This window comes from Colius striatus, chromosome 5 (genome assembly GCF_028858725.1).
Source record: "Colius striatus isolate bColStr4 chromosome 5, bColStr4.1.hap1, whole genome shotgun sequence".
Classification (NCBI taxonomy): Eukaryota; Metazoa; Chordata; class Aves; order Coliiformes; family Coliidae; genus Colius; species Colius striatus.
The window spans coordinates 25,441,424-25,468,718 of NC_084763.1; the positions used below are offsets into that span (position 1 = coordinate 25,441,424).

At 41.6% G+C, this 27,295-nt stretch overlaps 2 protein-coding genes across 3 annotated transcripts in view; both read right to left on the reverse strand.

Moving 5' to 3' along the window:
• Nucleotides 1–7,249: 7,249 nt before the first annotated feature.
• Nucleotides 7,250–18,234, reverse strand: NUP42 (nucleoporin 42). The gene is made up of 7 exons (XM_061997371.1): nucleotides 18,068–18,234; nucleotides 17,171–17,420; nucleotides 13,561–13,655; nucleotides 11,872–11,948; nucleotides 9,819–9,905; nucleotides 8,068–8,152; nucleotides 7,250–7,925 (listed from the first exon to the last, which is right to left on the reverse strand). The coding sequence occupies exons 1-7, from the start codon at nucleotides 18,180–18,182 to the stop codon at nucleotides 7,357–7,359; spliced, it is 1,278 nt and encodes a 425-aa protein (XP_061853355.1). The 5' UTR covers nucleotides 18,183–18,234; the 3' UTR covers nucleotides 7,250–7,356.
• A 122-nt stretch (nucleotides 18,235–18,356) lies between these two features.
• KLHL7 (kelch like family member 7) overlaps nucleotides 18,357–27,295 on the reverse strand; it is a 32,243-nt gene continuing 23,304 nt past the window's right edge. Inside the window, exons 6-9 of one of the 2 annotated variants that reach the window (XM_061997370.1) lie at nucleotides 25,678–25,918; nucleotides 22,545–22,746; nucleotides 22,181–22,278; nucleotides 18,357–20,616 (exon numbers count right to left, since the gene is read on the reverse strand). In XM_061997370.1, the coding sequence (XP_061853354.1) occupies nucleotides 20,333–20,616; nucleotides 22,181–22,278; nucleotides 22,545–22,746; nucleotides 25,678–25,918 (825 nt within the window). In that variant the 3' untranslated portion in view covers nucleotides 18,357–20,332. The remainder of the gene's footprint in view (nucleotides 20,617–22,180; nucleotides 22,279–22,544; nucleotides 22,747–25,677; nucleotides 25,919–27,295) is intronic. The other variant, XM_061997369.1, reaches the window with a different exon arrangement.

The window sequence follows — 27,295 nt, forward strand, 5'->3', positions numbered from 1 at the left end:
CACAGAGGTGGGAATGCTGGAAAAAGCAATGTATTTGCTCTTCCTGTACAGCAAGTACTGCAATATATACAGACTCTCAAGTAAATAATCTAGGATGCTTTGCTATAGATTGCAGCCACGCACATGCTAACAGATTTTTAAAACCCCAAAGAAGTCCCCACATATTGTTCTCATCGACTCTTTAGTTACTTTACGGGACTCCCTCTGTTCATGACTGTTTCTGTTATGTTGTTATTGGAAGAATAAACCTTCTCAGAGTAGATCCTCATAAGGATGGAATGTGTCCAGTGACCACTTAAGTAGGAGAAAATCTCTTTGCTGCCAGAACCAGTTTATTGTAGCTGTGATCAAGAAGAGTTTTGTGTGGATTTATTTGTTTGTTCTCCAGTACTGTATTAAATATTGAAGCACACTGCTAATCTCTTTAATGTTATCCAATATTCTTCCAAACCAAAAGCAGACAAGTAAAGAAGGTTGGAGAGAACCCCTTGTTTTTTCAGCACAGATAGGACAGGCTTATGTGTTGTCAGAGGTTCAGCATCATTCAGTTACCTCAGTACAGGCCTGTTATTGACAACCAGATGTTTTTCCTGCTGCAAGGATTAACATATATTGCTTGTGTCACTTGTATAACATGTGCTCTTTGATAAGCATTGCTCTGTAGTTTTACTGTGAAAAGAAGGATGGACTTGTGCTTCAACCATATAACCAAAAGTTAGGATGCCCAGGTGTTTTCTCCTGGCAGTATCATAGACTTCAGCAAACTTGCCTGAGTATTTTATGCCTTTTGGGTTTGTTTTTTTTCTCCTCTTTTCCTCACCCTCTGTACAACATTGCTCAGAACGGAAAAATAGGAGAAAGTTTAGCTGATTGGTAAGCAGATCAACAGACAATGAAGCAACTCCACGGCACAACTTGGGACAGAGACAATTCCTGTGGCATGCTTGCTGCTGAAGGGGTTGGGGCAGCCAAAAGGCAAGGCATGTGAAGGGAAGGTACATTACTGTTTGTAGGAGAAAAGTCTCCTGACATGTTTCAGCCAAGTGTGGGAAGAACCAGAAGCACTCTCATGTCAGTACGGGGGTTTAGTGTCTCTGAATGTCTAGGTGTGGTGCTGAGAAGTACAGGCAAAGACGGCTGTCTGGGAAGAGCGGGTGGCAGGAGGTGACCAGTGGTTATAGAAGATGATGAAAGGTTAAGGAGAATTACTTTTGCTAGAGATATCATATGGTATAGAGTTTGAATATGTGAATAAAGGGCACTAATGGGACAAAAGCTTAAAACAGCACCAGTTGGAAAAACAAGTCACGCTGGAGTGGTGTCAGCACCTACTTGTGACATACAGCTCTGCTTGTGTGCTTGGGCTGGCTTGGAGGTGTCTCAGTTCATGAATACTGTGTCCCGACAGGGTATATCAGCCTTGTGTGAGCAGATGAATTCCTACACAGGCTTCAGGAAGAAGCACAGACCTTTGGAGAGGAGGAGTTTCTGGTGGCCATTTGCCTCTGCAAAACCTGCAGGGAGGAGCTGAGGGAGTCAAGTCCCCCAGTATGCAAAAGCAGGGGAGCAGGGAGCTTGGAGGCAGGGCGAGTCATGCAGGGCAGGGGCAAAAGCATCAGTCTCCAGGAAGTCGGGGAGGTCAGATGGAGACAGAGGTGTCTGAAGCAGACTGCGGGCAGGAGGATCTACAGTGAGATTTGAGACAGCCTTATCTCAAGGCAGGCAGATCTGCCTGTGGGCTGGGTCTCTCTTTTATGCTATGCCAAGTTCTGACAGTGAAGTTCTTTGAGTTCAGTGAAGTGCTTTGCATTGTAAGGGCATGTTGGTACTCAGCCCCGTGGGAGCTGCTGAGCAAGCACACAGACCATGGGAGAATGCTGAAGGCTCTCTTCTGCCCAGAAGAGCTACTATGCACTGAATACAGAGGGTTATCCTCCACCTCATCTACTGTCCAGTTATCCAGAAAAAGTAAGTGATACTGCTTTCAAAAAAAAACCCAACCAACAAGCAACCCATGGTTATAAACTGCTATTTCAGTTTCACGTTATTTTAGTTCCGTTTCATCAGTACAGATAATTCTGTAATGTTGAGAGAGGAGAAGCCTGTACTTGCAAAAGTAAATTACAACAAAATCTCATGTGACTATAAGGAGTGCTTTAATACTGAAGTGCATTACAAGCAGAGCTGCACAGCTCTGAGCTGAGCGCTGGTTAGACAGAAAAAGTAAGCTGTCAGAGATCAAACCTGTACCTCATTAGTCTTGCCTTTAAAAGCGATGGGACGTGGTTTTACAGGCACACATACAAATATTGCTTATTGGATTAATACAGGGGAGTGAGTTTGTTTTGTATAACTAGAACTAATCTAATTACTTTGCAAGGCATATGCAATGGGTACCTTTCGTCTGATTTGCAAAGATAAGGGTCCACAGAAGACTTACAGAAGCATGACTCGATGCCGACTAGAAAGCATTTAGTTTGCTAAGATCACACTGCTGTAACGAAACAGAAATTCAGGTGGAACAGGATATAATGGCTACTGGTACTTAAAAACCACCAGATCATTTCTGTGATGACTGCTATGCAATTAGCAGCATAACAGATCTGCCTTCTGGAAGGGGTAAGAAGTAAAACTTGTCTCTCATGTGACATGGGAAGAACAAACACTACTGCCTGTGAAGGAAAGACAAAGCAGCCCATGTACCTGAACAAAAATGTTGATCAGCCTGCCGACATTTAAATGTTGTTGTTCTTCTTGCTCTTCTTCCCCCCTATTTTAAGGTCTGGTTTTGCTCTTCCACAGAAGGGTAAGTCCCACGAAGGAGCCCTTTGCCTGATGCAGTGCTGTAAGAATGTGCCTGGCTTTATTCCGCAGACAAAACTGCAAACTTGGACTAGCACTGCAGATTAAATATTTCCTACACTTGTACTTCTGAGAACTGCTCTCTCTTTTTCACTTGGTTATTTTAAACAGAAAAACCAGGCAATTGCAAGTGAGAATTTCGGGACCAAGAGGCGTATTGACTCTCAGCATTAGTGAGCTAATCTGCCTCTTTAAACCCCATGGATGGACGTTCCCCCTCTATGGCTGGCCCCTAAATCATTCCCAGGAGAGGTGGCAAGGACATACAGCTGCCTGACCCAAATGCTCTTGTCACTCTCTTTGCAAGTGCTGGTGGATTTTGATTCAAAGGCAAGGGACTGTATCTACTTACATTGGCATCTGTATCTCTGGGGACAGGTACTGTTGTCCTGACAGGTGGGGATTTCTTCCTAGGGTTTTGGTTTGGGCTTGGACATGTCTTAACAGAGGAAGGAAAGGACTTTCCCCCGTGGGAAACTTCTTATCTAAGACACCTCTGAGGAAGTACAGCAATATTCTTGTTGCTAGTGATGATGCCTTAAAAAAAAATCTTGTTTCCTTCTTTTCAGAGAGGATATGTTTTGTTAAGACAGTCATTCCATGCCACAGACTCTGCTTTCACCAAGCAGTAATTACTCAGCTCTTAACTTTCCTCTTAAACCTTCATTCTTAATCACTTTTCTTGCTCTCTGAGTCTCCTTCTACTCATCTACTCAGCTCTGGCAAATGCTGCATTACCACAGCTGTAGCAGATTCCTACAACTCAAACTACACTTTACTGAACTCAACCACTTTGGCTTCACACCTGTCAGTAACTTTCAACTCTACAGTTTTCTCTATCTCTTTGAACACTAGTAGTCTACATCTTTCCTTCATCTGCTGGCTTATATTAGGCTAAAAACAAGTAGAGATCTGCTTAAATTGTCTATATACAACCTATGGCAGGCTTCCTCCACAATTGTCCAGGTACAGTTTCTCTCCATCCTCTACATTGGGACACACGAAGTGGACTATAAACAAAAAATGTTCACTGACTTGTCAGTGTTTTGGACTAATCTCTAACTCATTGCTGTTACCTGAATGTCTGACACCTCTTGAAGTCCTGTATCTAATGTTTTGCTAAAAGCCAGGCCTCTTGTCTTTAGAATCTCCTCAAATGATTTGTTTACTGTCAACAAAATAAGTACCTTTGCTTGCTGTGCTATATTATTTCCCCAGTCTACCAGTACATTGCTAGTGCTCTATCACTTATATGAATAAATATCAGAAGCAGAGCAAGTCCATTAGCAGATTCCCTTACTGAAGATTCCCTTACTGACCAGTACAGCAAATTATCTGGGCTCCCACTGTGCTGCAGCAAGCTCACATTTCACAATGACTTTTTTACTTACCTTTTATCAGTTACTGGATTACATCCTCATTGATTTTTTTTCAGCTGTCCCTCATTTCAAGTATTTTTTTTAAACAGATTTCCACCATTTCAGAGTTATCAATCTCACTTCAGTGCTTCAGAATTAATAGGCCTTTTGTATTCCTTTCCCCCCAGACATGTTTGTGAAAGCTTTCCTTATCCTTCTGGCTGGTGTTAATTTACTGTTGTTGATGCCCTTAGCTTTTCTCTCTGAGGCTTAAACTTAGTTGGCTGATTACTTGTGTTCCATCTTCCTTCACCCAGCGTAAGGCTACAAGGCCTCTTTCCGCCGCGTACGCTGATGCCACAGAGCACGTGCCTACTATGATGCTTCATTTTTAAGACAAAACTTTCATGCTTTTTGAGGCTCACTCCCCACCCCCTTTCTCTGCTACTAGCTCATGTTTTGATATCTCTCAGTGCTGCTAGTATCACCTGGAGGAAAAAGGACAGAGAAAATGCCACGTTAATGCTGAGTTGCTTCCTCTGCTGGAGCAGCAGGGGATTTCTCTCCTGTATGAGGATGTCTTGGAAACCAAAACTTCAACTAATTCTTTGAATTAGTTGTTTGTATCACACCATAGGAATTTCAGTGATTCACAAATCCTGTTATTTCAAAGTAAGGGGAGTACTTGAAACTATCACTTGGAGCTTGAACACTCCATTCTGCTAATCAGGACACGTTACACCTCATCGCTTGGATGTTCACCTCGTGTTTCCTGCTCTGAAACGAGCTACAGTGGGATCTGTGAGTCTGCTGACATTCTGTATGTGTTTTTATGTGCCTGACCACAATATTAAGACTTTCTGGAGAGCAGACATATACCAAACCAAAAAAAACTGAGCTGCAAAAAGGGAAAGAAAAATGAAAGGATTGTAGCTGAAAAGAAGATAATAATTATCTGCCTTATTACTTGTAACCAGCTTTGACAGCAAGCGTATCAAAAGCAAAACAGGATGAGCAGCAAAAGAAATACAGTGCAAATGCTGGGAAAGATTGCTTTCATCTACTGACAAATCGTTGCTTATTTTTTGCAGTTTAGTAAGCCCACTAGAGGAGTACTATTTCTCTTCTATCCTATCCTTATCTCTACTTTTTCAACTGAACATACAGCTTGCCTTTTGCTAGCAAAGTCATATCATGCTGCTCTCTGCCATCTTTTCAGATGCTCAGACGCTCCTTTGGGATAAAACACCAAGTCCTAGTGTCTTTGTAATAGTTTGGGCCAATCTGGTGCTTCTGCCATCACTATTTAGGTACAGGAATTTGAAGTGCTGGCAGGAGGTGTAAGAGTGATACAAGATGGAGGTGACCATGCAGATCCCACAGTCAGAGGAGGAGGAAGGAAGGAGGAGCACCAGACCAGAGACTCCTCTGCAAGCCGTGGCAAGAATGCAGGCTGTACCCCTGCAACCCATGCAGGGCCATGGTAGGACTGAGAGCCACCAGCAGCTCTGTCTGAGTGCACCTGGATGGGCGAGGGACTGTGTGAGGAGGCAGCCATGGCGCAGGCCATGCTGGAGAGCCTGCAGGCCACAGAGCAGCCCCACACGAGAGGCAGAGAGGAGCTGCAGCCTTTGGGATAAATGCATGTCGGAGCAGCCCATGCAGGGCTGCTATTTGTGTGAGGTACCCCACGGACTTGCAGGGAGGACTAGTGTAAAGCCCACCTGCCCTGAGGAGAGACAAACGGCAGAAGCTATCAGCAATAGACTGACTGAAACCCCCACTCCCTGCCCCCTTGGGCTGTTCAGGGTGGGAGGAGGTAAAAACACCGGGATCAGGGCTCTGAGCGGGGGAAGATGGGAGGAGTGGGGATAAGGTGGTCTTAAAGGGCTGGTCAGACTCTTCATCGTTGTACCACTCTGTGTTGTTTTATGTTGGTTATGTTTTGAGGTTTTATGGTTATGCTTTAGTTGGTGTTGCAATAAATTATTGTCTGTTTTCTTCCCCAAGCCCAGTAGCCTGGTCTGTTTTGTCCTGGACCTTAAGTGGCAATTAAGCTCTCCCTGCCTTTTGGCAATCCTCAGGTCTTAAGTACCTGATGCTAATCGTGGTCTTTTGTTCCCTCATGGGCTTAAACCATGACAACCATGACTGGAACATCTTTCATACAAGGAAAGGCTGTGGGAACTGGGGCTGTTTAGTCTGGAGGAGATTGAGGGGAGATCTTATTAACATTTACAAATATCTAAAGGCTGGGTGTCAGGAGGTTGAGGCATCAATTTTTTTCTGTTGTATCTAGCAACAGGACAAGGGGTAATGGAATGAAGCTGGAACACAAGAAGTTCCATCTGAACATCAGGAAAAACTGTTTCGGTGTGAGGTGAGGGAGCACTGGAACAGGCTGCCCAGGGAGGGTGTGGAGGCTCCTTCCTTGGAGGGCTTCAAGACCCACCTGGACATATTCCTGTGTGACCTGATCTAGGTGGGACCTGTTTCTGCAGGGGGGTTGGACTGGATGATCTCTAAAGGTCCCTTCCAACTCTACCACTCTATGACTCTATGCAGAATGCCTTTGAAGCTCTCCTCCCCATTGTGTTACAGTAATGCAAGTGTTATGACTGAGCAGCAGGACTAACACAAGCTGAACTGCATCAGCTGGGAGAGGTAACTGCCTCCCAGGTGACAGAAGCATGCAGTTACATACAGAGCACACAGGAGCCCTCTGCCTCCAAACAACACTCAAAGGGCGCACAAACCCTTTAAATAAGAGGCAAAACACAATGTGGTCCAACAAGCAGCAATCTTGCACTACACCCACTTCTCCTGAGCATTCAGTTGGCAGGATGCTGTGAATACCTCACTGAAGCCTTTTTTGTAGCTTTTGGCCAGATTTTCATAGTACAAAATATAAAAGGGAACTTGACATTTTATTTTAATTAGGTCCTTTCTTGGTTGTAAAATGTCCATTCCAAAATAAACAAATGTTCATAGCTATGAGTTTATTATTGCAGAAGACTTAGAGATGAAAATTAACACAAATAGAAGCATTTTATTTCATTACTCAGTCACAAATTTGTGTAGTTGACGTATCAGAGAAGCTACAACAACATGTTTTGTTGGAATAATCTTAAAAGTACTAAATATTTAAAAGTTCTAATGGTGGTGGCTTTAGAGGAATTTTTCCCATCGTAAACTTTTTTGCTTCAAATTGTTTCAACTCTTCAGCTGATAATTCATTCTTTGGTGTAAATAACTTTTCTGCTGTAGTGTTGTTTGTGACTGCAGAAGATGCTGATGTTGCATTATGTCCAAAGGCACTGGCAGCGTGTCCAAATAAAGTACTGCTTGAATGTGAGGCAGAAGCTGCTACTGCTGCATTCAAAGCTCCAAAGGCTGTAAGTGGAGCGGTGCTTGAAGAGTTCACAGCAGAAGAATTGCCAAACCCTGAAAATCCACAAGTTCCAAACCCACTAGTTGTTTCGGAAGCTTTAAACGAGAAGGAAGCTGCAGACGGAACCACTGGGCTGCCAAAACCAACAGAGTGGGATATGCTAGGAGAGGCCTTCACACCAAATGCAGGAGGATTACAACCAGCAGAAGAGCTCCCAAAAACAGGGGTGCTTCCAGATGATGTGCTGACGACACTGGAACTCGTTTTAAAGGAGAAACTGCTAGCACTGTTACTGCTGCTGTTCACAGGAAAGCCTGCAATTGTGGAATTTATACAAAATGTTAGAATGGCCATGCCTGTGCTAATAAATCACTGCTCCACTTCAACAATACAAACAACAACAACAACAAAAACCAAGAAAATGTTTACCTGTTGGTTCTTAGTGCAGGAACTTACCTGACAACCCAAAGCCTGATGTTTGCTGTCCACCAAATCCAAAGGCAGGCAATGGTTGAGTGACTGTGTTCTTTAATTCGGATAGCTGAAAAAATTCCAAATACATAAAAGAAAACTAGATTTCAAAACAGGGAAGTGTCTCTCCATAAGTACTTGAAGCAAAAATACAGCTGCCCAGTCCAATTTAATACAATCTAGACCAAGTTAGATGCTGATCACTTATCGCAAGTGCATGCTCTTGCAGCTATGAAAAAAATGTTCTAAGGCTACATGCACTATTCTGTGCCAAACACTCCAGAAACACAAATAGATACTACAACTTACAGACTGTTGTCTGTCAGTAAATAACCTGAACACCCTTTTCAGCTCTTGTTCTCATCTCTTACATATGTCAGTTAGTGCTTTTACCCTACCTATATCATCGATTGACTTCAGCTGTTCTCTCACCTTGGCTCATCTAAGTCTTCTGTGCTAGTCTAAATCCCCCTTCACTTCTAGTGCTGAATGTATCAAGGAGTGTGACCACATTGCTAATGTTTCATGCACTTTATGCAGGCGATGCTTAAATCGACTTACTCTGTCTCCTCGATTATTTAATCCTGGCTTTAACACATCTAGCTTCACAAGTGTTTGGCACCTTCCCAGAAACAACTACTCTTTTATATTTTCTAATTTTATCCAAATGGTTTATCTCCCACCAATCTATCAAATTCTCATATCTGGCACTACCACAATGCCTGGTGTATCTCAAGATATACTGGAGGATAATTCTGGTCTCATCTGATTATACCTTGGAAGAGTCAACGTCAGCACATGGAAGAAAAGGTGGGTGAGTGTATCTGCCACATGTACTTGACCTGACCCCAACCTCACTTTCATGTTGTTTGCAATTATACTATTCCAAACGTGGGATCCAGCTGCTGCCTTGCTACTCGGAACCAACCTGATTCCCTACTTTCCTTAGTTAACTACAGGGTTTCATAATATCTGCTGGCAATTCACTGATTTCATGATTCCACAGGAAGGTGGATTTAAGACCCAAAACTGAGTTCACAGACTTTCATATTCACCTGACTAAGAACATTCAGTGACATTTCTATCGCCTACAAAAAAAACCCCACATGGAGAGATGGGGTAGTTTTCAAACCACAATCATTATTATCTTATGTAATTCCTTCTTACACTGTTTCTCTAACTTTCTCAGAAGTGTTCTAACATTATTGTCAAGGTCATCATTCCACAAGTCAAACTTTACTGCCAGATGTTTTTCAAGGCTGCAGTGCCAGAACACATTGTAGTTGAGATTTTTTTCACGACAGATCATAGATCTACCTTAAAATTGCCAGTGAACCCAGGAATCAAATCAGATTTTCATATCTCGGGTATTTAAGCACAAACAAGGATGCCCTAAAAGAATCATGGATGTTTGGCTCTAAAACATAGTATCCTGTGATCTTCAAAGCAATGCCCATCACCTGTTCATACAAAGTTAGTAGAAGTGTGATTAAATAATTTGATAATAGCTGAAGCTATGGAACATTTGCAAGATTTCTTCATTAAACCCAAAGTGGCCTATTACAACTATCACATCTTAGAAATCTTAGCAGTAGAAATGAATGTTGGCATTTGCAGAACAGTGTGGTGGCACATGTCGACAAACCCTCAGGAACCCAAGAAAAACATTTGCCTGAGACTAATTAAAAAAAAATTGTATCAAGAAGAGAAACATTTTCCCTCTCTTTTACACTTACCAAAGCTGCTTTTGTTGATGTATTTAAAGTTTTCAACTGAAGCAGTCGATTTTTCCACTGGTCTGCTAACTCTTGGACAGAACTAATCTAAAAGGAGGGAAAACAAAAGTATATTTTTATTATTGATGAAGACTTTAAACAAAAAAAGAAACTTCACTAAGCCAAGAAAAGAAGATTTTTGCTTTCCTGAAACTTCAATGTGAGAAGCTGGTTTTTTTGTTATTAACACAATATCCCTTTCAGTTCTCTCACGATTGCCCTTAAATCAACTTTTACTTCATGTAACAAAAAAACATCCTAGGACTCTCTAAGTGCTACCATTATCTACATTAGGTGCTTGGGAGAAAAAAAAAAAGACAACAAACCATCCACACACAAAATATGTCAGTTTTTAAGTATGAGAGAACAAACTCTTCAATTGTTTTATTTCTGGCTTGTCCATCTATGTGCTCACTCAGTAAGCTGAAGACTTGCCTCGGCTTCTCTCATGTTTTCAGAAAAAAATGCCCACTTTCAAAACACTGTAATTCAGTACACTTTAATAGCATCACCCAAAAAATTGACCTTTGCACAAGTTAACTTCCTTCATTTAATGTAATTCAACAAATTACTGCACATAACACATACAACAATAAATAATACCTATGTCTGTCTGATAATTGTGAACTAAGTATTAAAAAAGAAACTTGAAAGTCATTAACTTACTTTCCAGCAACTGAATTTCCTGTATTTATCAGCATACCTTACTTGAAGCCTGGCCTAATAGAATTGTCTTTAAAAACTAATCAAGTGAAACATGTAATGTCCCAAATGTGTGCAAGAGTAGAATGAGTAATCTTTTTGTAAACATATTCCTTCATTTTTCAAAAGGGTTTTACATCACAAACATCAATAATTCTTTTGTGTCTAGTCACATCCTAGAAGGTCACGTTACTTGGTATCAAGAGACTGCAAAATTCAGATTTTAACCCAGTTTAAGAACAGAAACACATGCTTTGGAAAAGACATGCTGTACTTCAATATTTAGTGAGAGATCATACAGTTGTCATCTCTACACTGAGACTTTCACAAACTTGCATTCAGTGCTTCAGTGAGACCACAAATGTCTTCTTTTAGTAGTCAGGCGTAGTGTAGTTGCTTAGTAGCTTCAGTTAATTTTTTCCATTAAAGTGTGTTTGGTTGGGGCTTTTTAAAATCTCTCTTATCTCTGAAAATGTAATTCTGGTAATTATAAACATGTCAAGCGAAAATGCAACAGCAATTTCTTCTGTAATGCAGAACCAAAGGGAAGAGGAAAAAGCACAATGTAGGTTGAATTAGTTGGTACTCGTGTGTATCCAATAGCCCAATTTATTTCCTGCCACAACATTGACCTGTGCTGGCTTCCTTGATACTGACAAGACTATGAGGGAGGAATGATACGTATCAGTTTTTTAATATATATCTCTAACGTATCTCTCATATGTACTCTTTTAGAAGTACCTGCTATTTTCAGCATGAATTCCCTGCCATAGTGGTACCTAAAAGAACATCCCATTATTATGCAAATAAACCTCCTCAGTGGTCTACCTAAAGCGCTGTAGATCCAGCTATATCAATCAATCAAACCAACTAACAGCATACAGAGTATTAACCTTTTGAGACAAGATTCAAATAACTTCTACAAATAACACATAAGAGAAGGGATAAGACTAAGACAAGGAGCACCTAGGTTTAGAAAGACCATTTAACAGAGATTGGCTAAAAGCCTATGGCCACCATTTTTGTAGGAGCTGATGAGTCTAGACCTTTAAGCCACCAGTTTTAGAAGTCCAGACCTCACAGTTTTAGCCTGTGATCACAAGGCAGAAATAGAAAGTTAGGATAGAGCATGCAGACTAGCACCTATTTTTGCACTCTACTTGGTGCACAGCAAATGAAAAATATTTTGGCGTTCCGATAATCTCCTAGAGTATGGTAATGAGATGGGTCAAGAGCTGCCACCTGAAGAACAGAAACAAGTCCCCTCTTGAAATGTGTTCACATGAAAATTCAGCATTTTAAGAATACTTACGTAGTTATGAATGTTGTTGTTTGCTCTGCAGTTATAGTACTCCAGATGCAACTCTTCTGGTGAGAAATCAAGAAAGCCTGCAAAGACAGTAATAATAAAAAAATGCCAAGAAAATACATTAATACTTCCAATCACCCTCCACAGTTATGAAGAAATGGGCCTTAGTGCATTACCTGTAAGTCTGTTACAGCTGGAGACACAAAAAAGGTTCAGTACAGATATTAAATGATGTGAACGCCCAAAATTATAGAATCATAGAATGGTAGGAGCTGGATGGGACCTTTAGGGATCATCTAGTCCAATCCCCCTGCCAAAGCAGGTCCACCGAAATCAGGTCACACAGGAACTTGTCCAGGTGGGTCTTGAAGACCTCCAAGGAAGGAGACTCCACAACCCCTCTGGGCAGCCTGTGCCAGGGCTCCCTCACCTGAACAGTGAAAGAGTTTTTTCTTAAAAAAAAAAAAGTGGAACTTTCTGTGTTCCAGGTTCATCCCATTACCCCTTCTCCTGTTACTATCTACTATAGAAAAAAGGGATGTCCCAACATCCTGACACCCACCCTTTAGATGTTTGTAAATGTTAATAAGATCACCCCTCAGTCTCCTCTTCTCCAGACTAAACAGCCCCAGTTCCCACAGCCTTTCCTCATACAAAAGATGTGCCAGTCCCCTGATCATCTTGGTGGCTCTGCACTGCACTCTCTCCAGCACTTCCCTGTCCCTCTTGAGCTGAGGAGCCCAGAACTGGACACAGGACTCCAGATAAGGCCTCTCATCAGGGCAAAGTAGAGAGGGAGAACCTCCCTTAACCTGCTGGACACACTCTTGATGCATCCCAGGATGCCATTGGCCTTCTTGGCCACGAGGGCACATTGCTGGCTCATGGTTAGTTTATTATCAACCAGGACTCCCAGGTGTCTCTCTGCAGAGCTGCTCTCCAGCAGTTCAACCCCCAGCCTGTACTAGTGCATGGGGTTGTTCCTTCCCAGATGCAGGACTCTGCACTTGTCCTTGTTGAACCTCATCAGGTTCCTCTCTGCCCAATTCTCAAGCTGGTCGAGATCCCGCTGAATGGCAGCACAACCTTCTGGGGAATCAGCCAGTCCTTCCAGTTTGGTGTCATCGGTGAACTTGCTGAGGGTGCACTCTGTCCCCTCATCCAGGTCGTTGATGAAGATGTTGAACAAGACCGGCCCCAGAACCGACCTCTGTGGAACTCCACTGGCCACAGGCCTCCAACTCAATTCTGGGCCATTGATCACCACCCTCTGGGCTCTGTCTTTCAGCCAGCTCTTGATCCACCTCACTGTCCACTCATCCAAGCCACACTGCCTGAGCTTTCTGATGAGGATGTTATGGGCGACAGTGTCAAAAGCCTTGCTGAAGTCAAGATATGACATCCACTGCTTTCCCTTTGTCTAGCCAGCTCGTTATGCACTCATAGAAGGCTGTCAGGTTGGTCAAACAGGACTTCCCCTTGCTGAATCTATGTTGAGTCCCCCTGATAACCATCTTTTCCTTCATATGTTCAGTGATAACATGACTTTGTATAATCTAGTATTTCTTTCTGTTGCATCACAAGGCAAAATATCACCTTGCAAATGGTTCTACAGAGGTACAACGCTGTGGACAAGTCTAACAAACGCCCTAAATGGCAGCAATACGCAGCCACACTACAAACGTGACCTACCTGAGATATTTGGCCTTTCTTTCATTGGCGAGTAAGACGAAAATATCCATTGTCCTGAAGATTCCCAAGTTTCCATGTCTTTCACTACACATTCACTACAAATACATAAAAAATAAATAAAAACACAGATGAAGGCAAAATTACATGGTTGAAACAAAATCACCAGAAGCAATTGCCTCATTGGAATCCAAAGTCGGATTAAAATATTGGCTACCATAAAAACTAATGAAGTGTGACACCAGTCAGAATGACAATAGAAGTATTTGGTTCTCCTTGGAAAAAATGTACTTACTCAGCATGATACAGAAATGTCCCTTCAAAGCATTTTACTTTGTCACCTAATTGCAAATAAATCAAACCAGATCTTAAAAAGAGATATCCCAAAACAAAGTATTTGTCAATCCTTGTCTCACATATGCTGTCACAACTCTCCCTGAAGCTGTAAATCACAATACAATTAAAAACCTTCTGAATACTATACAATTTTAAAATATAAATGAACATACTCAGTACTAAATAGTAAAATTCAGGGAAGAAAATAGGTATTCCATACAATTTTTTTGAAAGAAGCAAAAGCATAAAAATCCAGGCAGTGCAAAACCAGAGAAACTGAAGCTCCGTCAGCAGAAGTAAATTTAAATGTAAAAAAACAGTGAAACAGTAAAAAATAAAGTAGATCACTACATGGTTACAAAGATTCCAAGTATCAGTTTCAGAGGTTTCTAACACAATATACATTCATGTTTGAGAAGCTGAATATACCATGTTAGGCACTTTCTTAATGTAATCTTAAAAATTAATTGAACGTGGTTCCAAAACTGTGCTGCTTCAGGAAATCATAGTGCCTGTTGCTTCTCAACATCTGCCCTGTAGTCGCTTTGAACTTGTTGGTCACTCTCAACATGCATGCATGCAAAACCAGGTTTCAACAGTTTTGCTATTGGCAGAACAATTTGTTATCTTAAGTGTCAGGAGAAAAAAGTCAAATTGTTCATTTTTTCAAAGAGTTTTTTTTAATGGTTGAAATTCTGTCCAAGAGGCTGACTATTTCCAAGTACTGAAATCACAGAATCTTAAGGGTTGGAAGGGACCTTGAAAGATCATCTAGTCCCACTCTCCTGCCAGAGCAGGACCACCTAGAGTAGGTCACACAGGAACTTGTCCAGGTGGGTTTTGAATGTCTCCAGAGAAGGAGACTCAACAACCCATCTGGGCAGCCTGTTCCAGTGCTCCCTCACCCTCACAGTGAAGAAATTCTTGTGTTTCTTTGGAACCTCCTATGTTCCAGCTTATACCCATTGCCCCTTGTCCTATCATTGGACATCACTGAGAACAGCTTGGCTCCATATTCCTGACACCTGCCCTTTACATATTTGTAAACATTAATGAGGTCACCCCTCTTCTTCTCTGAGCTGAGGAGCCCTAGCTTCCTCAGCCTTTCATCAGAAGGCAGATGCTCCACTCCCTTCATCACCTTTGTGGCCCTGTGCTGAACTCTCTTCAGCAGCTCCCTGTCCTTCTTAAACTGAGGGGCCCAGAACTGGACACAATATTCCAGATGTGGTCTCATGAGGGCAGAGTAGAGGGGGAGGAGAACCTCTCTCGACCTGCTGCCCACAGCCCTTCTAATAAACCCCAGGATGTCATTGGCCTTCTTGGTCACAAGGGCACGTTGCTGGCTCATGGTCATCCTGCTGTCCACCAAGACCCCCAGGTCCCTTTCACCTCTGCACTTTAAGAGTTCATTCCCCAGCCTGTACTGGTACAAGGGGTGATTCTTTCCCAGATGCAAGACTCTACACTTGCCCCCTTGTTGAATTTCATTACATTTCTCCCTGCCCAACCCTCCAGCCTGTCCAGGTCTCGTTGAATGGCAGCACAGCCTTCTGGTGTGTCAGCCTCTCCCCCCAGTTTAGTATCAGCAGCAAACTTGCTAACAGTGCCCTGTGTTGCCTCATCAAGATCATTAATGAATATATTGAACAGTGCCAGTCCCAGCATTGAACCATGGGGGACTCCATTAGACACAGGCCTCCAACTAGACCCTGCTCCATTGATCACCCTCTCTGCCTTCTTCCCTTCAACCAGTTAACAATCCACCTCACTACCTGATCATCCAGCCCACACTTTCTCAGTTTTGCTGGCAGGATGCTGTGGGAGATGGTGTCAAATGCTTTACTGGAATCAAGACAAACCACATTCACTGCACTACCACCATCTCTTCACCTGGTTACATCTTCATAAAAGGCTGTCAGGTTGGTCAAACATGACCTCCCTTTGGTAAACTCATGCTGACTGCTCTCAATAACCCTCTTGTCCTGGAGGCAACACCCAGGATAAGTTGTTCCATCACCTTTCCAAGGATGGAGAGGCTGAACAGTCTGTAGCTACTCAGCTCCTCTGTCTTGCCCTTTTTGAAGATTGGAGTGACATTTGCTTTCCTCCAGTCCTCAGGCACCTCTCCTCCACGACTTATTGAGTATGATGAAGAGTGGTTTAGCAATTACTTCCGCCAGCTCCCTCAGCAGCCACGGTGCATCCCACTGGGGTCCATGGATTTATGTACATCCAGACTGCTCAACTGATCCTTAACCCAGTCCTCATCAAACTCCTCCTTTAACCTGACACTTCCTCTGGAGTCTAGGGCACCTGAGGAGTCTCCAGCAATATAGACAGAGGCAACGAAGGCATTCAGTAACTCTGCCTTCTCTGTACCCTCTGTCACCAGGGCACCCACCTCATTCAACAGTGGCTCTACATTGCCTCTAGTGTTAGTTTTACCTTCAATGTATTTGAAGCAGCTCTTCTTGTCCTTGACCTTCCTTGTAAGGTACAACGCCAAGAAGACTTTAGCTTTCCTAGTTGCCTCCCTATATCTTCTGACAAGTCTTATATTCATCCCAAGTAGCCATCCCTTCCTTCCATGATCTATAGACTCTCTTCTTCCATTTCAGTTTGCCCAACAGTTCCCTGTTTAACCATGTGGGTCTCCTGACTCCTTTGCTTGATTTCCTACTCACTGGGATGCTCTGATCCTGAGCATGGAAAAGTGATCTTTGAACACAGACCAAATCTCTTCGGCCCCTTTATCCTCCAATACACTGTTCCATGAGATGACCCCTAGCAATTGCTTGAAAAGGCCAAAGTTGGCCCTGCTAAAGTCCAGAGTTGTGACCCTGCTTGGCATTATGTACCTACCACACAAGATCCTGAACTCCACCATCTCATGGTCCCTAAAGCCAAGGCTGCCCTAAACCTTCACCGCTTCAACCATACCCTGCTTGTTCATAAGATCCAGTAGTGCTCCTCTTCTGGTTGGCACATCCACCATTTGTTTCCTTCCTTATCCTCCCGCCCACAACTGAAATAGCATACTATCTTACTAAGATTACAGTTGTCCAGCTGCCCAACTCAGCTTCAAAACACGATTTCTTTCTTTCCATGACAGTGTAATGCCAAGAGCATCATGTGAAATAGTGTTGTCTATGGCCCTTACTACGTGTCTGAGCTTTCTTCTCATGACTGTGTCCTCTGCATTATCCCTAGAAAGTCAGTGAGCTTTTAAACTGCACATTCTAAATGCTTTCAGCAAGACAGGACTATAACTTACAGAAGTCGCTCCTCTTCATCTTTATAGCCATCAGCAGCATTTTGACTGTTCATTAATGCAGAAAATCTGTTCTGTGAAAAGTCTGCATTTCTGCTGCTGCCGCCTGATGATCCAAAATCAGAAGAGCCAAAAACCCCTCTTCCATGATCTCTGCTGCCACCCCATGTATTAGACTTAAAGGCAGATGGCCGGATAACATTATTGTATCTCTGGTCAGCGGAACTCCATCCTCCTCCTCCTCTGCTAGTACCTTTCAAAGAGAAAAAACCCAACAAAACTCTTAATCATTAACATATTAAGATATTAATCAACACAGCAACAAAAAATTTAAGTGCAACTATTATTACAGTGATAATACCAAGCTTAAAAAGTATTCTGATAATTTGTAATCTGATTATTTATTGATCTTACCCTACTGAGCTACCAGAGTAGTTCTGGAATCAGAGGTAAATGGAAACTCCTCTTCGTGCCAGCAACAACCAGTGGGCATTGCAGAAAAGAGACTGCTTCTGTTTTACTCACGTTGTTTCATAAAGAAACCATATCAGCAAAAAACCAGTAACATTTAACACACGGTACATGTACATTTGGGGCTCCTGTCTACATGGCTCCAGCAGTGGCTCTGTTGCATTGCAAAGACCTCCTAAATTAAGCTTTAAAACCTTGGACACATCTGAGCGTTTCCATTATTTTCACATTTTCTATTCTCGCGGCGCACCTTGAAGTACCTTCGCCAGAACCCAACTCTACAAGTACCAAAACAGAGGCTGTCGCCGAGACAGCCCGAGGGCAGCGGCACGAGGGCAGCTCGGCTCCGGCGCTCCCGTTCGCAGCCGCCCGCTGGAGGCTGCCCAGCGGCCCCGCGCCTACCCCCCGCCCCGCCGCGCCCGGTGGTACCTTGGGAGTGGGGTGCGGAGGGCCCGTAGCGTCCGCCGCCGCCGCGCGGATGCTCGTTCCAGCACCTCTCGCCGAAGCGGCAGCGGCCCTGCAGGAAAAACTGACAGATGGCCATGGCGGCCACACAGGCCGCGGCCGCCGCCGCCGCCGCACGTCACAGGCGAGCGCCGCGGCGGGTACGAGGCGGAGCCCCGGCCGAGCCCTGGCCCCGCCCGCCAACACCCGCCCCACGCCGCTAGGGGCGGTGCCTGTGGCCACACGGGGAGCGAGCCCGGGCACGGGGCTCTCGCGGAGCCCGAAGTGTTCGTCCTCAGCCCGAGCTCCCGCAGTGTGGCGGGGCCTGCGGCTGAGCTGTGCTGATCCTGGCCGCCTCACAGCCGGGACGGGCTCCAGACAGCGCGTCTGAGCCGCGCCCCGTAGCACAGGCCAAGGGAGAAGTCGAGGAAGCGAAACCCCGGCCCCAGCACTGCCTCTCTCGCAAGATGGCGGCCCCGCCCGTGGTCCCTGACAGGCCGCTTGGCACCAGGCCTTTCCTGCTTCACGCTTGTTTTATTAGCAGCTTAAAAAAGAATGATTCACCCCTTGAAAATCAAGTTAGAAAAAGATGCTTCAAGATTTTAAAAGTAGATACAACACAACCCCACCGAACAGCATGTACAACCCCAAAACTGCAGTTTGCTCCAGTTTTTACAGTGTTTTAGAGACATCAGTGACAAGTTTCATGGCTCAGAAGAAGGGAAAGGCAAGACGGAAAAGAAAAAAAAGTTTTATAGCATTCATTTACTACTGAATAAAAAAGAGTTGCAGGAACCACTATTAAACCTATCAGTGCATATACTATTTTCTGTACATGCAGAGCTGTTAGGATGAGTAGGAAAGCCAGGAGGAAGTCTGCAAAGAAGCACTGACTTCTTTGAGAACCGGAATTTATACTACAGAGAATGTGCAGGATCTTCAGGCAGGCAAAGCAGACTAAATCCACACCAGCAGCGATACGCAAGGACCAGCTTTTTAAGTTTACTCGATAGTCTCATAGGAACCGATCTGAAAAAATTAGCAAGTTAGAAGAATGGTGACAGAATTAGTGTGAAGATTATTAACAGACTAGCATGGAACAGGAGAGATGTACCTACATGGTATAGTTTTCCAGAAGTTGGAAAATGTGCACAGTATTGTTAACTTGACGTACTGAACTTCTGTGCTGAAAGAAATTTACTGTCATGTTGTCTGGAAACATTTACAGAATCATATGCTTATAAATAGAGAAATAACCATGAGCAACTTTAGAAGACTTCTATAAGGTATCTTTAATGACTTGGTTCATGCCATTTAAAAAAAAAAAAGTCATTTTCAAGAGGAAAATCAATACATTTGTTGTATTGACTTGGCTTTCCCATTCTTATTCTCATCTTTGCTTGGCATCCACAGCATGTACAGTCTGATGCCTGGACAAATACAATTAAAATTAATCAAAAATTAATCCAGAGTTTCTTGCTAATTATAGTGCACAATTATAGTAAACTGGCTCCACCATTTCCCTACCTCAGCATAACAAGAAAAGTGAAAGTTTTTCCTGTGAAGGCCCTCTAAAATACCAAAGATGTCACTAGCAAAGTGTCTCTATATATGGCCTGTCTGACTTCAAAAATTAATATGCAGTCATGAAAATGATGAAAGATAGTCACTGGAAGAGGATAGCTATATCATCATCTAGAGAGCTGCATAACCTATTCCCATTCATCATGGGAATCTGTATTATACTGCTGTCCTTGTTCAGTCCTGAGGAAAGAATCTTCACTGCATCTTACTAAGGCCTCTGCAGGTAGGTATAAATGAGAATAATTCATTCGTATTTCTCATGACCCAAGCTGCATTTACTCACCTTTATTAAGTGCAACTGAGCTCAGTAAAGTTTTATTTAACCAGAAATCTTATCTTCATCAAATGCTTTGATTTCTTCTAAATAATTAGATTAGGTCTATTTTTGACAAGACCACACACAGAATCCTTTTAAAGGAAGATGCCATATGTTCTCAGCTAGGTAAGTGGATGCTCAAAACACACCCCCCATCTCTTAAAACAGACAAGAAAATGGGTATGACAAAATCCATGTTATACAATATGCTGTATGTACAAATTGAAAGACTGCATCTCAGTTTTTCTATTACTCAGTTTAACAAGATTCAGTAAAACATGGAAGCAAAGCACCAATAGCCATCTTTCCCCCAGTCCTTGAAGAAATGTCCCAGCATCTCCTACAGGTCTTCAGGTCTCTAAAGTTTCTTCATTTGCCCCACAAGTGTCTACAACACAGATTAAACAACTTGTCACTGGGAAAGCACGGACTTTGGAGTTGGCTATCCACTTGTCTGTTTCAGTATTATATTCAAGAATGTGCCCTAATCGACCAACACCCTGAAAACCAGCCAGAACATAGACTATAGATCCCACAGCAGCACACTTCACTGTTACACCTTTCCATGGCATTGGAGACACCATCTTCCATTCATTCATCTTGATATCATAATATTCTACATTATCAAGGCCACCTACAAAGCAATGAAATAGATAACTGCTTATTACCTTACATCATTCAGACTGAACCAGAGCATACAAAAGCTTTGTTAAAAAAAGGTTTCTTAACTAGCAGTTTACCTTTTATAAATACAGAAAGTAAAAAGTATGCTGGAAATGAGTTGTGCTTTCTACAAACTTGACTTCTATGCTTTCTAGAGATTCTAACACGTTACTTCATGAACAGAAGAACTAACAATGCCAAATTTCTCATGGATTAGTGGCTAGTGACTAAAACCCAGGCATCCACCTGAACCTTCCCTGTAGTGAGGGCAGTTTATTCTAGAGGGGTTACCAGTAGCTTTACCTGAATTGGTCATTTACTAATAGAGGATATCTCTCTTCATTACAATCTTAAAGTCATTGAAGTGTAAAAGCCTAAGTTCATTTGAAAAGGGCCAAGGGAATCAAAAGTTAGTAGAGAATAGTAGATTTTATGACCAAGATTTGCTTCTTTAGGAAAAAGGCTAGTAATTACACTTCACAGCATCTACTAACATTTTGTAATACCCATTTAACAGTTGTAATATATGAGTCACAGAGTTTTCACTTCCAGCCCTGGATTATCAGATATGAGAGAAACCTATATATAATGCTAATTTTACCTAAACTCTACCCTGTTATATTACAGTACAAACTGTTGGCCAGGCTACAGAATACAAACAGCAAAAGAATACTTATGTGTTCAATAGTACACACTTCTAGAATGAGCATTCAATGAATACACTGACATTTTGTAAAATGGCAGCTCTGGCTGTAACTGACTGAAAATGTTTGCCCCCAAAAATGCATCAAATGATACTTTTGCATTAGAAATCAATCATGCTGGAACAGTTTTAGCATTAAATTGAAATACAAACTGTATTCTAAAATAGCATTAATCTGATTTCACATATTCCAGTTACCATAAATAGGGATTAATAAGCCTCACAGCTGAGAATTTTCCATTTATAAAATGGAAACCCTTGAGCAACCCTTTGTAATTCCAATTCAATTCTCTGTGGATGTAAACTATTATTCTAGTTTTAAAGGAGATGGGCGGGTCATTTATGATCTGCCTTTGACAGTAAGCCACATTTCAAAACTAGGGCACTCAAAGGTTCTCACTTTGCCACTACTTTAAAATAGCTGACTAGCTTTAAGTCTTAAGACTGAAGTTCCTAAAATAGTGGCTACACCTTCACCCGTCTCAAAAGAATGCTAAAATCTCTCAAAATAGATGATTACAGAAAATACTCTCTTTTCTCATATGACTGGTTTAGCCATATGAAGTACTGCAGAACTGGCCTAGAGTATGTTTGCATATCTAAACTTGGCAGTACCGTTCATTAGTAAAGCGGTCTGAAAAAATAAGATACCGTGAAGCAGAGAGAGGTGAAAGAAGGAGGGCAACAATGATGCTACAACAGGACATGTTTTATGGTGCTGCTCAAAGCTTTTCAGCTGAATAGAATAGAAGGAATTCTTTGCAAAAGAAAAAAAAAGTGTCTCCCCAGAAACCTGGTCTGACTAGCTAGAGAATTAGTAGAATTAAAGTACCTAAGCCATTTTGTCCACCCACTGCAAATATTTTGTCCTTTACAAACACCAACCCATGATTCTTCCTGGCTTCAATCATTGGACACAGCTCAGTCCACCTGGGGAAGAAGAAAAACCAAAACAGAAAAACTTGCCGTTAAGTTCCTAAAAAACATGTACAAAATATGTAACTAAAACCTAGCATTAGGAAAATGACACAAAGAAAGCTGCTTAAGAAAATCTGCCTTTTAGGTAAACTAATTTATTACTGCTTAACTCAGAAAAATTCCTTACCACATGCAATTCTTCCCATTCATCTTCATTATTTACAGAGAGAGTAAAGCCACAAGTGGCCAAAAATTACCAGAATTGACACAATACTTACGTTTCAGTGGCTGGATCATAAACTTCACAAGAATTTAGGACTCTCCCAGACACATTGTTTCCCAGGCTTCCTCCGCACACATAAATGAGACCATTCGCCTCCACCATGCCGTGGCTGCATCGCTGAGTCAGCATGCTGGGCTTTGTGTGCCAGCTCTCTGTTCTTGTGTCATAGCATTCAAATAAATACAGTGCAGAATTTCCTTGAAAAAATAGAAACCCACCAAAGTGGCATTAATTTTTATGGTTGTCTCTCAAGAGAAGACTCTAAAAGTAATTATCAGATTGATGGCTATATATGTTAGTTGGAAAGGGAAAGCTGCTTTCCCTCCTCCAAAAACAAAGCTAACCCAACTTGAAACTTGGGACTATTCAGAGAGTACATACTTGTCATTCTTTTGACTCTTTTGTTCAAAAATATGCAAGTAAGTTTAAAAAACTGCTATTTGTGTTTTTAAAAAGCCCCATATTATGCAGATTTTTAAAGGGAGGCAAAAAAACTGAACAGAGATGTATATAAATTGCTGATCATATCATCATCATCTCATGCTACTCTTGCTACTTGGAAATATATTGAACTTTCAGGTGTGAAGATGAAAGCAGCTTTGTAAACTTAGCACAGATTCATGTGAGTCTTTTTTTCTGTAAGCAATGTGGTTTGCCCAATTCCCAGAATAGCTGTTGCCTTTGGAATCAGATAGCTTGATTATGTCATAACATAATCCTGAATTATTAGCAACCACAAAACAGCTACCCCACACCATTTTACTTTCTTCCTGGGGACTGACAGATACTTCTATTCTGGTAGCATGAGGTCTCTGTACTCCTTCCTCAAGGGCCAATAAAACTCTTAGTGAAATCAAAAGCAATTTTTCTAATGAACACAGATGAAGACTTGTAATAAACACTTGTGCTCAGGTAACTAGCTGAACCAAAGCAGAGAACACTAGATATAGTTTTCTCAGGAAATAACCAGGATCCTTATCCCCTTTGTTTCAGTAGATGTCTTTACCTAGAACTCTTCTTCTGTCTCTTTTTTCCATGGCTTTCTACTTCTAAAAATTGTGTCATACTAGCAGCACTCACTACTATCTTGTGATCTGAACCCTCGAAACAGTACATTTCCAGATCCAAAATACAGGAGCAGTCTTCTATAAGCTGTGTGTTTGCTTACTCCTACCATGTAATTCTCAATATTAGAGAGAACTGTATTGAACAGGACATATTTTTTCCTTGATGTAAATACACATCCTTATTGAACTTGTAGAAATTCTCCTCTGTGGGAAATAAAGAACTGTCTTTAATGTCTTTTGCTAAGGAAGTAAAAACTTCTATTTTCAGCGTGCTGTCACTATAATGTTAAACATTTTTCCTGAATCTAAATATAGTGGAAAGCTTTAGGATGTTTAGCTTCCCAACTTTGCTAGCTACTGCAAACAAAGCAGTACTCCCATCAGTTCCAAAAGGGGAAATGAGCCCCCTTTTCTGTAATGGACTAGCACAGTAATTTGTTTTCTAAACTCTCCAGTCAGTACAAAAACCATACCGTTTCAGATTTCTCTAGAGCTAAACACAGTGCAGCACTTTCTCTAATTAACTGTTTTACATAATTGCCTGCTTCGAGTTAGGAAATACTAGATTCAAGCTAGACAGACTTTTCCAAATGAGCGGTGTTCACTGGATTCCAAGGAAGAAAAAAGGACAGGCAAAAGAATTCCATTATTAAGTTTTGGTTTTAAATATTCTGTCCGGAATAAGATTTATGGAAAGCAAAGTGAAACTCTGCAGTAATGCAAGGGTAGATTTAAAAGAAAACTCCTGAACTGAAATTTCCTACATTCCTACATGTACTGACTACAAAGTATTAGAAAATAAACTATACAATCAAAGTTTGTCTCATACACCCTCACGAATTGACATGTGGGAAACTAGGAAAACTGATGAGATTTTGTTGCGTTCCAAGTTTCCCAATGCAGCCTCTAGTTAAGCCTATTTCAAGTCATGAGAAAGGTGCCATTTCAAATTTGTCACACTAGGTGGCGGCCGGGAACTGTCTCTGCCGCGACAGGAGACCTCTTAAAATATTTAGAAGTCAGATGTGACTTGGATCTCACGACTTCCCATTAAGCGATTTATCAATGTTAAGCATCTATTACGACCTTTTTAACTCTGCTCACTTCCCTCTGCAGCAAAGCAGAACTACTGGAACTTCTAGATCGACTAGAAAATTTATCCCTTGAGTTTTTTGTGGTTTTGTTTTTTGCTGAGGGACGATTGGTTGGTTTTCGTGTGGTTTTGTTGTTTGGTTTCTTTTTTTCCCCCAGAACATAGATTTTTAAAGCCCTGTATTTTTATGGACATAGCAGACCTACATATGAACTTCTCCTTGATGATGTAACAGACTTAAACAAAGTAAGATTTAAAATGTTGCTATAACACCATAGCAATAAATCACCCACTAGGCTTTCTAGGGAGAAAAAAACCCAACCCGATGGTCTTTTGTTACCAAGTAGTAACATTTAAAGAAAGCAGTATTTCTCCATTTACTGAAGCAAACCAACAGAATAACTAAACTAACAGAATATAACTTCTGTCATTTGACAGAAAAAAATAAAGAAGACAAATTCCATTACAGGGTCAGGTACAGCTTCAGCACCCCAAACAGTAGTTTCAAAAGCTTTTTTTCCAGTTTTTTTTTTCTCCTTAAAATAACATTATTAGGCTCAACGTATGCTGTATACAAGGAATGCCATTGTCAAAATGCATCTGTTTTGGCCATGTATCATAGAAACTTTTAAACCACATGGAGTTCTCTGGATTTATACAAGGAAGGTAAGAGCAGAGTGGGACTCCTTAAGTTTGCTTGTCCCTAGGTAACTCTTAAGAGTTGCAGCGTACTTTATGCTCTAGCTAATGTAAATATTATTTCAATCACTGAAACTATTTAAAGACACAACAAAAAGAGGTTCTTGGACTGTGGGGAGGATAAAATCCTAAATATGGGAAAATAAACTCATTAGGCTAACATGGCAGTGTACAGTTTCAACAGTCATGCAAAAACCAGAAAAGTTTCCAAGCATCTTTCTTTGTGCTTTTTTTTTTTTGGTTTGTTTTAAAGATTTTTAGTGTCTTACCCACTTCTGAACCACCAGATGTATAAATTTTGCCCTCAGCAGCACAGGCTGCAAGGCTATCTCGAGGTGTTGGAGGTCCTAGCTTGGAATACCAGCTATCCTTCACCACATTGTAGCAGTCCATTCGCTTTATAGGGAAGAGCTGGGAACCACCCAAAATATAAACTACGTTGTCCCAGAAGACACAAGCTGCATCCCTGCGCTTTTCAAAGGGACATCGGATGTCTGTCCAGCTGTAATCCTGCATTACAAAGAACAAGTAATGTCTAATAGATTATAACACTTACCTGCACAGCGAGTGTTTTTCAAATAGAGCTTTTCACAGATTTAGATACAGTCACTTTTAAAGTTCCTTTTCAAAACAAACATGAATACCGTTTATTGAAGAATACTCCTCAGGCGTACTCTTGAAAAATCCTCTTAAAACACAGACATAGTTAGCTGCAATGGACCATGACATTATGAATTTCTAATTCCTCATTCCTTGTGTGCACCCAGTATAGCTTCCCTGAAAAATGGACACTTTTTTCCCCAACGGAACTGACCTCCTGCTGCTATCACGTCAGAAACTGTGCATGTGCTCAATAAGTAGGACTGCATTTTCTTTTATAGGAATAGAAAAAGACATCTTACATAGTAACAGATTCTTTCTAAAAAAAAAGATACAGACCACACCATACAAAGGCGATGGAAAAAAAGAAGATAATATCCAAATTGACAAGCAACTCAGTTAAAAAGCTCTGATACATACTTTATTACCATGACAACTAGAAGCTTATTTACAGAATTTACAAAACACAAATGATCTATAGCTATCCACAGTTGATAGCATAAGAAATAGAGAAATGCTCCATCACAAATACTGGCAGTCATGTTGCCTAGAAACTGATTTTGCATGGAGTGGCAAAACCAGTGAGTATCAAATATGGGCAGAAAAGCTACCCAAAGCCTTAAGAACACCAAATTCAGCAACTGATGGCAGACCAGGATAGCATACAGCACAAGAAACACTTCTTGAGTAATAGCATCTCACATATTCCATGAGCATAGCTTGTATCCTATACTGAACAGGAAAGTATGGGACCTTAACTGTTATCTGTGCCACCTCAGGATGGTCTAGCTCAACCTGCTGAATGACCTTCACTGGAATGCTTCACACAAGACGTTACATCATTACAATTTCTTAGCAAGGACATCAAACACCTTGGTCAATGAGGCAGAACAGCAATTCCTACATTGGGGTTCAAAGAAAGAGGCAGGGCATGTTATAGTCCAAAACATCTTACAATCTTTTCTTGTAGCATCCCCCATATCAAGAAGAGCTGGCAGGTGCATGTGGCCCTTTATGGTGAGAAACAGGTCCTGGGGCATCCTAGAAAGGAAAGCCATACTACAGCATGGCAAAATAAATAGCTGCATAAATCTTAAGAAAACGTCTTAGTGCATTGTGCAAGATCAACATATTTTCTAGATCAATCTTCTGGCACTGTTACAAAAAATCTTGTTGTTTTCTGTTAGAAGGCTGTGATCTGACCCAGTTTTATGGCTTCAGTACATAGCTACCATTTCATCCACACTTTATCAAGTCAAAAGTCATAACCTGAGCATACTCAGCAGT

Coding starts and splice junctions, on each gene's coding strand:
- NUP42 (XM_061997371.1), bottom strand. CDS start 18,182: ATGGCCATCTGTCAGTTTTTCCTGCAGGGCCGCTGCCGCTTCGGCGAG. Junction 17,421..18,067: donor CTCCGCACCCCACTCCCAAG/GTACCACCGGGC, acceptor TCTCTTTGAAAG/GTACTAGCAGAGGAGGAGGA. Junction 8,153..9,818: donor CATCAACAAAAGCAGCTTTG/GTAAGTGTAAAA, acceptor GAATTTTTTCAG/CTATCCGAATTAAAGAACAC.